At 42.8% G+C, this 12647-nt stretch overlaps 1 protein-coding gene across 4 annotated transcripts in view; it reads right to left on the reverse strand.

Annotated features, from left to right (window-relative positions):
• Positions 1-12647, reverse strand: part of BRINP3 (BMP/retinoic acid inducible neural specific 3) — a 302255-nt gene that overhangs the window by 112358 nt on the left and 177250 nt on the right. For all 4 annotated transcript variants that reach the window (XM_084637560.1, XM_084637563.1, XM_084637562.1 and 1 more), the window contains exon 4: positions 4582-4772. In XM_084637560.1, coding sequence (XP_084493686.1) covers positions 4582-4772 — 191 coding nt within the window. The remainder of the gene's footprint in view (positions 1-4581; positions 4773-12647) is intronic.

Below are 12647 nucleotides of genomic sequence, written 5' to 3' on the forward strand. Positions count from 1 at the left end.
CCTCAGTTTTGTCTGGAAGTTACACTTCCAACTCCAGTGTGGACATAGCCACACAGATGCTTAGAAGAGGACCTATAAAGTAAGAGGCAGAGAGGGCTCCAAAGCCAAGTGTCATAGGACTGGACTGAATACCAGACATGGGGACTTCTGTTACTCTTTTTTGCTTACAGTAGCTTTCTTTGATTTCTAGTTATATGGTGAGATCTTCTTAGTGTAGCTCCATTGAAGTCAATAGAAAAATACGAATTTACATTAGCTGGAGGTCTGGCTCATAAAATCTATCCCTTGGGAAAAAGTATTTACTGACTATAACTATATTTTGTTTCTGTGGAGTTGGTCCCCCAGTTTCATAGTGAGAGAGCAAGACAACCCCTGTTCCACCAAGCAGTTAGGAGAGGAGACAGCCCTGCCCTCACAATAGCCAGAAGAGAGGGAAGGAGAGTCAGTAGCCCTCCCAGCGTTCAATAAGAAGCTGACCCAGAAGCTAGTGGAATGTCCATAGCAAAAAGCTTTTAAAATGGGCATACAAGTACAGTAATATTGGATCTATAATACTTCAAACATGACAGGATGTACACTTATGTAAATGTACATGCAAATTAGATACAGCTCTCAGGCTTCTGGCAAGTTGCCACTGAAGCCCTTGAGGCTGCAAACTGTTGATTTAGAACATTAATCTAACCACTTACACTAAAATGCATGCATTAAAATACTATTGAAATAATGTATGTATTGGAATATTTTTAAATAAGGTAAATATTGATACAAGCTTCATGTAACACCCTTAAACACTTGGCTTCCAGTTGGAAAATAGTATCAAGGATGCTATGGCTTGATATCTTTACTTGGAGAGTGTCAGATTGACAATATAATGTTGAGTTTTAATAGCAAGGTCTCCATCAATTCTGCACATATTGTATTCAAGATTAATTATATCACAATTAACTTGATTACATTCATCAGATATACTGGCACCAGTCCCTTCCTTGCACTGTACATTTGCATACTTGAGAAAACAACTGTTCTGCTTGAGATAACATTATTTTACCCCAGCTGATTAAAGATTTAAAAGAGACCTTCCCCCCCACCTTTGATGACATATGTTAGGTGTGGGATAGAATAGCTGATAAATTAGCAGCCTAATGCATCAGAAATTCAATCCTCCTCCTCCAGTCCCAATTAGACATCAGGGATGGACAGAAAATGTAATTTATCGCTATAATTTTCTTGTTGAATGTGAAAATTGATATACAAACTGATCAAGTGTTAATTGTTCTGAGTGCAATGGATATCACCTTCATGTTGTTATTCGAAGGATGAAGTGTACTTCATTAATATTTTCTGTTTCCTACAAATAAGCTGATTTCCCCACACACACACCTTTGGAAGCTTAGAGAGCAATGCCCCATCTGTGAATTGGAAGCTGCTTAGGAAATCTGCAGGAGGGACACCCACTCTTGCACAGATTAGGAGATAAGTAAGGATGAGATGCTCCCTATGGAACTCCTAAAGTGGATCAGCTGGGCTAATTCCTGCACACCTTACAAAGTCAGTATCAGCTTTTTCTTACTCCTAACCCCTTAAACAAGATGGAGGCAAAGATTTATAGGAGCCATTCTCTCAGCCCATTATTATTGCTGTTGTTGTTATAGTGGTCATCAAATATTCTGTAGCATTTACTAATGTGTTTAGGAGTGAACAATGCCTGGCAGTTCAAATGGTTTGTAGTGCATGATTTTTCAAAGTACAAACATTAGATTTTGTAGGTGATTAAGCAGGAATGAGAAATATAATCTAAATAAGGTGAGGATGGAGGCTTAATAAACAGATTTTGAAAGGGCATTCTTAGCATAAGGGGAATCAGTGACAGTCAGATATGTAGACCTGGCCTTTATGATGTTGAGCCTAAGTGGAAGAATAAAATATTTGATCTTGATGGATGGTGCATTAAGAAACCAGTGAAATGACTCTGTGGATGGTGCAATCGAAGTGATGGCAAAAAGTTGATTTGGTGGCAGTATTGCACCTATATGCACTTGTATTAGCTACACGGTCTTTATTAACTTCACTTTTTGTAAGAAAATGAAGATGTATGTCAATTCTAATTTGTATGCACAGGGAATTTTCAGAGGCTCACAACTCACACACAACTTTCACCCAAACATCCAAGGATCCTCTTCCTCGGTAAGGTTTATTACTATGCTAAATTGCAGTTTTCTAACATTCAGCCAGTTTGGTAGGAGAGCTATTCAAAACAAGCTTGCCATTAGAGATGGTTGGAAAGTTTTTGTCAAGGGACCACAAAGCTCATCTAGTCTAACCCCCTGCCAAGATGCAGAAGTTGTTGTGTCTAAACCATCCAAGACAGATGGCTATACAGCCTCCTTTTAAAAACCTCCAATGAAGGCACTTCCACAACCTCTCAAGGCAGTCTGTTCCATTGACCTACTGTTGTTACAGTTAGGAAGTTTTTCCTGAGATTTAATCTGAATCTGATATACTGTAATTTGAACCCATTGCCTCTTGTTCATTCTTGCCACACAGGGCAGGACGTCTCCATCTTTTTTTATGGCAGCCTTTCAAGTATTTGAAGACTATCAAGTCCTCCCCTTAATCTCTTCTTTTCCAAACTAAGCATATCCAGTTCCTTCAGCCTTTGCTCATATGGCTTGCATTCTATCCCTTTGATCAACTGAATTTTGACTGAATTGATTATTATTATTATTTATTTTGCAAAATTCTATCAATTTTGATGACAATTTGTTTAGAAAAAGATTGGCAAAAAGTTTCAAAAATGTCCTGGAACAAAAAGTTATGATTTTCTTTTTCGTTTCAAATAACTTCCTTTCAAAATTGACTTTACTTTATATTTTTTTTAAAAAGGAGAGGGGGTCAAAATCAAAACTAAACATTCCAAATTTATTGAGACAAAATGGTTTTTATTGAGCCAAAATGAAATTAGTTATTGCTGAAGCTCAGTCTATGAAGCCCAGATGATTGCAGAGAAAAGCTTGAAAATATGATCCCTAAATGCTCAATAACCAGAAGGCAAAAACAAACATGGACAATGTATTATTTTTTAAAAAAATCTCTTGGTTTTTAAGTTAACCTTTTTCATTTCTAGAAGCTTCGCTTTTTTTTTTTAAATGATTGTAGCTGGAAATACTTAAGTCTTCTGCAATTCTTTAACACGGTTGAAAAACATATTTCCTTCCTTTCAGTGCTCTTTCATTCCAAATTTCAGTTAGCATTACGTTTTTCTAGTGAATAAAATGCTCTGAAAATGGAAATGTCGTGCAAATACTAACAGACCCCTCAATCAGTGTGATAGTACAGCATACATAATTTCATACATTGGTATTGTCACATATGACATTTACCATTTTCTAGAGGCCTGCTGCAGTTGATTACCTCAATCAGACATGTGTGATCTTGAACACCTTCTTTGTAATTTGCAGATGTGTTGATGGACTCTAGTTTCCATTTGTATGCATCTCATGAATGGTGATGGGATCCGGGGGTAACAAGGTGATTTTGTGCTGTTTGCTAAAAGCTTTGGTATATAGTTAGTACTCATTACCCAAGTCATTATCTCTATTTGCCAATATTTAATTTTTTGCTGATTTGTTTTGTGTGTCCTTTTAATATAAAGGAAAGGCCTCCTTTCTAAACCTCAAAGAGAAGTGTATTTTTCAATTTACTTCAGATCTGCATATTACATAATACTGTTTGAAGGACAAAAGTAATAAGACAGTATGTACTATGATACTGTAAATAATCAACTAATATAGTTGAAAACCAGAAACTGGTAACTAAGGGCCTAATTCAAAGCCCCATCAAGTGAAGGAAAAGATTCCTGTTGACTTCAGTAGATTCTGGAGTAAAAGCTTTATAATGAAGGCACCTTCTATTAAAAGTACAATTCAATTTGCTTCTCTGTCTGATAGGAAGTCCTGTCCCGAGAGAAGCTATTTCTGCTAAGTAAACTTACGCTAACCATTGCCATTAAAGATGTGTATTATTTCTACGCTTGTTTTAAAAGCACAGCTGGACAGATGTACAAATGCATAGATATTGCTTCATACAATACATACACAGATAACCTACACTACAGGGAGGGAGGGATATTGAGCACTGGCCTGCTAAACTCAGGGTTGTGAGTTCAATCCTTGAGGGGGCCATTTAGGGATCTGGGCCAAAATTGGGGATAGCTCCTGCTTTGAGCAGGGGGTTGGACTAAATGACCTCCTGAGGTCCCTTCCCACCCTGATATTCTATGCTGAATCACTGGGGAAATCCTAAGGCAGTTGAGTAAGCAGGCTTGGGCACTGCTTTGTTCTGGAACATGAAAAGGATATATTTTTCAAAAACAGGTGTCTACGATCAAATGTATGGATGATGATGATGATAGATAAATAATCACTGGGAAATTGCAAATTGTGTGTCAGAGTATTTTTACACATTTATTCATTTCATAACAAGTCTGTTTTATCAGTGAAATCCCAGGCATGTCTGGTAAAGGGAGGATCTACTTAATCTGTGAAAATGTTTGCGGCTAGACTCCAGAGCGACTTCTCATACCTTGATGGCAGTGGAGGCAATTTGAATATGGTGAAGTCTACGGAGAGTACTGTCCCTGTCAATGAAGTAAGAGGCTGCCAGTTGGTGCAGAGTCTCCAGAGTCACAGAAGAACTGTTGGTGCTGGGATCACTTCCTTCTGATCGCTTACTCAGCTTCCGCTTGTCGACAAAAATTGTGAGTGACTCCTCTCCTGTATAAACAATATATTAAAACAATCAGTTACATCTTCCATATCTCTTATTTTGCCTGAACTATGTTGCAAGGCCAATGGTGTTAAAAGTTACTGTGTAAAGTTAAAAGAAAAGGAGTACTTGTGGCACCTTAGAGACTAACCAATTTATTAGAGCATAAGCTTTCGTGAGCTACAGCTCACTTCCTCAGATGCATATCGTGGATGGCACGATATGCATCTGAGGAAGTGAGCTGTAGCTCACGAAAGCTTATGCTCTAATAAATTGGTTAGTCTCTAAGGTGCCACAAGTACTCCTTTTCTTTTTGCGAATACAGACTAACACGGCTGTTACTCTGAAACCTGTGTAAAGTTAGGCTCCTAAGAAAGAGAGTTCCGAAAGCATTAGTGGCAAGCATCAAACTCCCATGGAAGATAAGGGCCTAACTACTATTTGTGCCTTGAAAACACTCATGGGAGTTTAGGGCCTAACTGTTGTTTATGTCTTTGAAATTCTCCCTCTTAAGTCCATATTTAGGCATCTTAGACAGAACCCTAATTTCCAAAAATGCTGAGCACCAAGCATTTTCCAATGAAGTCCATAGGACTCTTCGGGTGTCCAGTGCTTTTGAGAATCAGGCCACTTGTCTAGTTGCCTCAGTTACCGAGGTTTGAAAATCTAGGCCTAAAAATGTAATACCATTCTTCTGGCACTTATTAGAAGTCAGAAGAGAAAGACAGTTTTCATATTTCTGGTTCCTTAATTGACTGTATAATAAGATGATAAAAACACAATAGCCCAAATTCAATCCTTGTGTACCTCCAATGTTTCCAGTGGAGTTACACCAGAAATGAGTTTCCTTCAAGGGATCCAACCTTACTTGCTTATCCTCAATATATATTTTTCTGCAGATTTAGTTTGCCTGAGAGCTAGATTTAGAGGCTGTCTCCAAACCTTTATTTTTATTGTATTAATTGCTTATACAAAAGAAAAATACCAGTATTATACTTTAGACCTGACTTTATTATTATTTATTATTTTTACTGTGTCTTTTCATACATCTTTACTGTGTCTTTTCTTCTCATCTGGACTGAAAGCTAGGTACCCTATTATGCACATGGACTGAAGTGTTTACTAGTAAATGTTGTATTGGAATCATCTAATATCGGGTGATTAATTTTTTAAAGGGTCGGGCATGACCAGTTCTTTCTTGCTGCCTTTGCACCACTGCAGCAACACAAAGCTGAGCTAAACCCAATGTAGTCAACAAATTAAGGTAAGTTTACAATTCCTTTGCATCACTACCACTGAATAGTGCAACACTGGTGGAAGAGGAATCTTGCCTCAGGCCTCTTTTACATAACATTCTGTAACTGGAAAAAAGACACTTCCAAAGTGGAGCTGTCATAAATATAAGGAGAAGGGTAAACCCCTTTGAAATCCCTCCTGGCCAGGGGAAAGCTCCTCTCACCTGTAAAGGGTTAAGAAGCTAAAGGTAACCTCGCTGGCACCTGACCAAAATGACCAATGAGGAGACAAGATACTTTCAAAAGCTGGGAGGAGGGAGAGAAACAAAGGGTTTGTGTGTCTGTCTGTAGTCGTCTTGGCCGGGGACAGAACAGGAATGGAGTCTTAGAACTTTTAGTAAGTAATCTAGCTAGGTATGTGTTAGATTATGATTTCTTTAAATGGCTGAGAAAAGAATTGTGCTGAATAGAATAACTATTTCTGTCTGTGTATCTTTTTTGTAACTTAAGGTTTTGCCTAGAGGGGTTCTCTATGTTTTTGAATCTAATTACCCTGTAAGATATATACCATCCTGATTTTACAGGGGGGATTTCTTTATTTCTATTTACTTCTATTTTTTATTAAAAGTCTTCTTGTAAAACACTGAATGCTTTTTCATTGTTCTCAGATCCAAGGGTTTGGGTTTGTGGTCACCTATGCAAATTGGTGAGGCTTTTTATCCAACATTTCCCAGGAAAGGGGGGGTGCAAGTGTTGGGAGGATTGTTCATTGTTCTTAAGATCCAAGGGTCTGGGTCTGTAGTCACCTAGACAAATTGGTGAGGCTTTTTACCAAACCTTGTCCAGGAAGTGGGGTGCAAGGTTTTGGGAAGTATTTTGGGGGGAAGGACGCGTCCAAACAGCTCTTCCCCAGTAACCAGTATTAGTTTGGTGGTGGTAGCGGCCATTCCAAGGATAACGGGGGTAATATTTTGTACCTTGGGGAAGTTTTGACCTAAGCTGGTAAAGATAAGCTTAGGAGGTTTTTCATGCAGGTCCCCACATCTGTACCCTAGAGTTCAGAGTGGGGGAGGAACCCTGACATGGTGGCACAGTGGTGGGATTAACCTGAAATCATTTTGAGATCCAGTTGAGATTTTTTGAACTAGAAATACAGATTTTAAAAAGGAATTTTTAGGAAGTCCAGAAGGCAGCTTTGAAACTGAAAGCAGCTTGGTTTCTCTCTGCTTTGTGGCCAAGCAGAGACAAAAGGGGATTATCTTGTGAATTGCAGGTTTTCTTGCCTGGAGGCAGGGTACTTAACTCCTGCAGGGAAATTCACAGTCTTCCAACCCAGAGGTTTTTTTTTTTTCTTTTCTTCCTAAAAGTAAATAGGGGGTGTGTGCTCTACCCATTTGCCTGGAGACAAAAGTGGCAGGGTTTTTTTTTTAGGATTTTGATTTTTTTTTTTGTTTTACAAGGAGCACAGGTTTGAAAAGAAATTTTTTTTTTCTTTGGGCTGGGTAAGCAGTTTTCCAAGTAGTTGGAGGTTTTTTGCTTTAATTTGGGCCCAGAGCAGAGACAAGGGAATTGTCTTTTTCTGTAGGCTGACAATCACTATCAGAGAATAGGTACTCTATTCCAGCACAGCAAAATTTTACAGCCAAGTTTTGTTTGTTTATTTCTAAACCTCGGGTGTAAAGTTAGTTAAAAACAGAGAGGTTAGAATGGCCAAATCCTCAGCTCGACTACAGCTGGAATTAGCCAAATTTCAGGCTGAGGAAAAACAAAGGGAACATGAAAGACAGATAGAACTCATGCGGCTGAAGGAGGAGGAGAAGGAAAAAGAGAGGAAGCATGTGGAGGAGATGGAGAGGATAAAGGCCCAGCAGAATATACCAACAAACCCTAGCAATCCTTCTCCAGGTACCACTTCCCATCCCAGAAAGTTCCCCACCTACAAGGCAGGTGATGATACTGAGGCCTTCTTAGAAAACTTCGAAAGGGCCTGCCTTGGGTACAACATCTCTACTGACCAATACATGGTAGAGCTGAGGCCGCAGCTCAGTGGACCCTTAGCTGAGGTGGCAGCTGAAATGCCTAAAGAACACATGAACAAGTATGAACTGTTTAAATCCAAGGCGAGAGTCAGAATGGGGATAACACCCGAGCAGTCTCGTCGGAGGTTCAGAGCCCTAAGGTGGAAACCAGACATGTCATTTACCCGACATGCCTACCACATTGTAAAACATTGGGATGCCTGGATATCAGGAGCAAGTGTTGAATCTCCAGTAAATTTGCCCTTCCTAATGCAAATGGAACAATTCTTAGAGGGTGTTCCTGAGGAAATAGAAAGATACATCCTAGATGGGAAACCCAAAACTGTAATTGAGGCAGGAGAGATTGGAGCCAGATGGGTGGAGGTGGCAGAGAAGAAGAAAACTGGTCGCAGTTGGAGCGGAGACCAGAAGGGACCACCCCAGACCACACCCTATTACCGGGGGCCGCCCAAAGCCCCACCTACCTCCCAAAGAACCCTCCAGACCCCTTATCGTCCCACCACCCCGTTCTCCAGCAACCCACCTCGCCCCGGTGACCCGTCAGCTGGACGATGTTTTAAATGTAACGAGCTGGGGCATGTAAAGGCCAACTGCCCCAAGAACCCCAACAGGTTACAGTTCATTGCACCGGAATCACACCAGAGGTCCACAGGCCCAGATACCTCCCAGATACCCTTGGAGCGGAGGGAAACTGTGAGTGTGGGTGGGAAGAAGGTCACCGCGTGGAGGGACACCGGAGCACAAGTGTCAGCTATCCATGCTTCCTTAGTGGACCCCAATTTAATCAACCCAGAGATCCAAGTGACGATTCAACCCTTCAAGTCCAACTCTTTCAATTTGCCTACAGCCAAGTTGCCTGTCCAGTACAAGGGCTGGTCAGGAATGTGGACTTTTGCAGTCTATGATGATTATCCCATCCCCATGCTGTTGGGGGAAGACTTGGCCAATCATGTGAAGCAGGCCAAGAGGGTGGGAATGGTCACCCGCAACCAGGCTAAACAAGCCGTGAGGCCTAGCTCTGTTCCGGAAACTTCTATCAAGACCCAGTCAGAGGTGATGGACCTGGACCCCAGGCCAATGTCTGCAACAGCAGTAGTGGATCCAGTCCCAGAGACCCAGACGGAACCAGTCCCAGAACCGGAACCAGCCGAACAACCAACACCAGACCCCGTGTCAGCACTGAATCCAGTACTTGCAACCTCAACACCAGAGGGCCCCACCGAACCTGAACTGGCAGCAGCCGATAACCCTACACAAGAGGCTCAGCCGGAGCCTGAATCCCAACATAGTGCACCAGCGGAGAGCGGTTCACAGTCAACAGAAACAGCTCCATCCCCTATATCGCTTCCAGAGGGACCAAGCCTAGGTCCACAATCCCATGAGGAACTGATGTCTCCAGCATCAAGGGAACAGTTCCAGACCGAACAGGAAGCAGATGAAAGCCTCCAGAGAGCTTGGACGGCGGCACGGAGCAACCCACCGCCTCTCAGCTCTTCTAATCGATCCAGGTTTGTTGTAGAAAGAGGACTTTTATACAAGGAAACTCTTTCTGGGGGACACCAGGAAGACTGGCATCCTCAGAGACAGTTGGTAGTTCCAACTAAATACCGGGCCAAGCTCTTGAGCTTAGCCCATGATCACCCTAGTGGCCATGCTGGGGTGAACAGGACCAAAGACCGTTTGGGGGGGTCATTCCACTGGGAGGGAATGGGCAAGGATGTTTCTACCTATGTCCAGTCTTGTGAGGTGTGCCAAAGAGTGGGAAAACCCCAAGACCAGGTCAAAGCTCCTCTCCAGCCACTCCCCATCATTGAAGTTCCATTTCAGCGAGTAGCTGTGGATATTCTGGGTCCTTTTCCGAAAAAGACACCCAGAGGAAAGCAGTACATACTGACTTTCATGGATTTTGCCACCCGATGGCCGGAAGCAGTAGCTCTAAGCAACACCAGGGCTAAAAGTGTGTGCCAGGCACTAGCAGACATTTTTGCCAGGGTAGGTTGGCCCTCCGACATCCTCACAGATGCAGGGACTAATTTCCTGGCAGGAACTATGAAAAACCTTTGGGAAGCTCATGGGGTAAATCACTTGGTTGCCACTCCTTACCATCATCAAACAAATGGCATGGTGGAGAAGTTTAATGGAACTTTGGGGGCCATGATACGTAAATTCGTAAATGAGCACTCCAATGATTGGGACCTAGTATTGCAGCAGTTGCTCTTTGCCTACAGAGCTGTACCACATCCCAGTTTAGGGTTTTCCCCATTTGAACTTGTATATGGCCGTGAGGTTAAGGGGCCATTGCAGTTGGTGAAGCAGCAATGGGAGGGATTTACACCTTCTCCAGGAACTAACATTCTGGACTTTGTAACCAACCTACAAAACACCCTCCGAACCTCTTTAGCCCTTGCTAGAGAAAACTTACAGGATGCTCAAAAAGAGCAAAAAGCCTGGTATGATAAACATGCCAGAGAGCGTTCCTTCAAAGTAGGAGACCAGGTCATGGTCTTAAAGGCGCTCCAGGCCCATAAAATGGAAGCATCGTGGGAAGGGCCATTCGTGGTCCAGGAGCGCCTGGGAGCTGTTAATTATCTCATAGCATTCCCCACCTCCAACCGAAAGCCTAAGGTGTATCATATTAATTCTCTAAAGCCCTTTTATTCCAGAGAATTAAAGGTTTGTCAGTTTACAACCCAGGGAGGAGACGACGCTGAGTGGCCTGAAGGTGTCTACTACGAAGGGAAATGTGCTGGTGGTGTGGAAGAGGTGAACCTCTCCATGACCCTTGGGCGTATGCAGCGACAGCAGATCCAGGAGCTGTGCACTAGCTACGCGCCAACGTTCTCAGCCACCCCAGGACTGACTGAACGGGCATACCACTCCATTGACACAGGTAATGCTCACCCAATTAGGGTCCAACCTTACCGGGTGTCTCCTCAAGCTAAAACTGCTATAGAACGGGAGATCCAGGATATGTTACAGATGGGGGTAATCCGCCCCTCTGAAAGTGCATGGGCATCTCCAGTGGTTCTAGTTCCCAAACCAGATGGGGAAATACGTTTTTGCGTGGACTACCGTAAGCTAAATGCTGTAACTCGCCCAGACAACTATCCCATGCCACGCACAGATGAACTATTAGAGAAACTGGGAAGGGCCCAGTTCATCTCTACCTTGGACTTAACCAAGGGGTACTGGCAGGTACCGCTAGATGAATCTGTCAAGGAAAGGTCAGCCTTCATCACACATCTCGGGCTGTATGAATTTAATGTACTCCCTTTCGGGCTGCGAAATGCACCCGCCACTTTCCAAAGACTTGTAGATGGTCTCCTAGCGGGATTAGGAGAATATGCAGTCGCCTACCTTGACGATGTGGCCATATTTTCGGATTCCTGGGCAGACCACCTGGAACATCTACAAAAAGTCCTTGAGCGCATAAGGGAGGCAGGACTAACTGTTAAGGCTAAGAAGTGTCAAATAGGCCTAAACAGAGTGACTTACCTTGGACACCAGGTGGGTCAAGGAACTATCAGCCCCCTACAGGCCAAAGTGGATGCTATCCAAAAGTGGCCTGTCCCAAAGTCAAAGAAACAGGTTCAATCCTTCTTAGGCTTGGCCGGTTATTACAGACGATTTGTACCGCACTACAGCCAAATCGCTGCCCCACTGACAGACCTAACCAAAAAGAAACAGCCAAATGCTGTTCAGTGGACCGGAAAGTGTCAGAAGGCCTTTAACAAGCTTAAAGCGACACTCATGTCTGACCCTGTACTAAGGGCCCCAGACTTTGACAAACCGTTCCTAGTAACCACAGATGCATCCGAGCGTGGTGTGGGAGCAGTTTTAATGCAGAAAGGACCTGATCAAGAATTCCACCCTGTAGTGTTTCTCAGCAAAAAACTGTCTGAGAGGGAAAGCAACTGGTCAGTCACTGAAAAAGAATGTTATGCCATTGTCTACGCTCTGGAAAAGCTACGCCCATATGTTTGGGGACGGCGTTTCCACCTGCAAACCGACCATGCTGCACTAAAGTGGCTTCACACCGTCAAAGAAACTAACAGAAAACTTCTTCGGTGGAGTTTAGCTCTCCAAGATTTTGATTTCGACATCCAACACATCTCAGGAGCTTCTAACAAAGTGGCTGATGCACTCTCCCGTGAAAGTTTCCCAGAATCAACTGGTTAAAATCGTCCTTGAGATGTGGAAAATATTGTTAGTCTTTATGTACTTGGTAGTATATTTAGAGATGCATGTGTCTTATTAACTCTGTTTTCCTAGAGCTCCAGGAAGAAATCCCAGCCAGTGTTTCACCCTAGCTGAGATTTGGGGGGCGTGTCATAAATATAAGGGGAAGGGTAAACCCCTTTGAAATCCCTCCTGGCCAGGGGAAAGCTCCTCTCACCTGTAAAGGGTTAAGAAGCTAAAGGTAACCTCGCTGGCACCTGACCAAAATGACCAATGAGGAGACAAGATACTTTCAAAAGCTGGGAGGAGGGAGAGAAACAAAGGGTTTGTGTGTCTGTCTGTAGTCGTCTTGGCCGGGGACAGAACAGGAATGGAGTCTTAGAACTTTTAGTAAGTAATCTAGCTAGGTATGTGTTAGATTATGATTTCT

This window comes from Lepidochelys olivacea (assembly GCF_965140295.1).
Source record: "Lepidochelys olivacea isolate rLepOli2 genome assembly, chromosome: 8".
NCBI lineage: Eukaryota > Metazoa > Chordata > Testudines > Cheloniidae > Lepidochelys > Lepidochelys olivacea.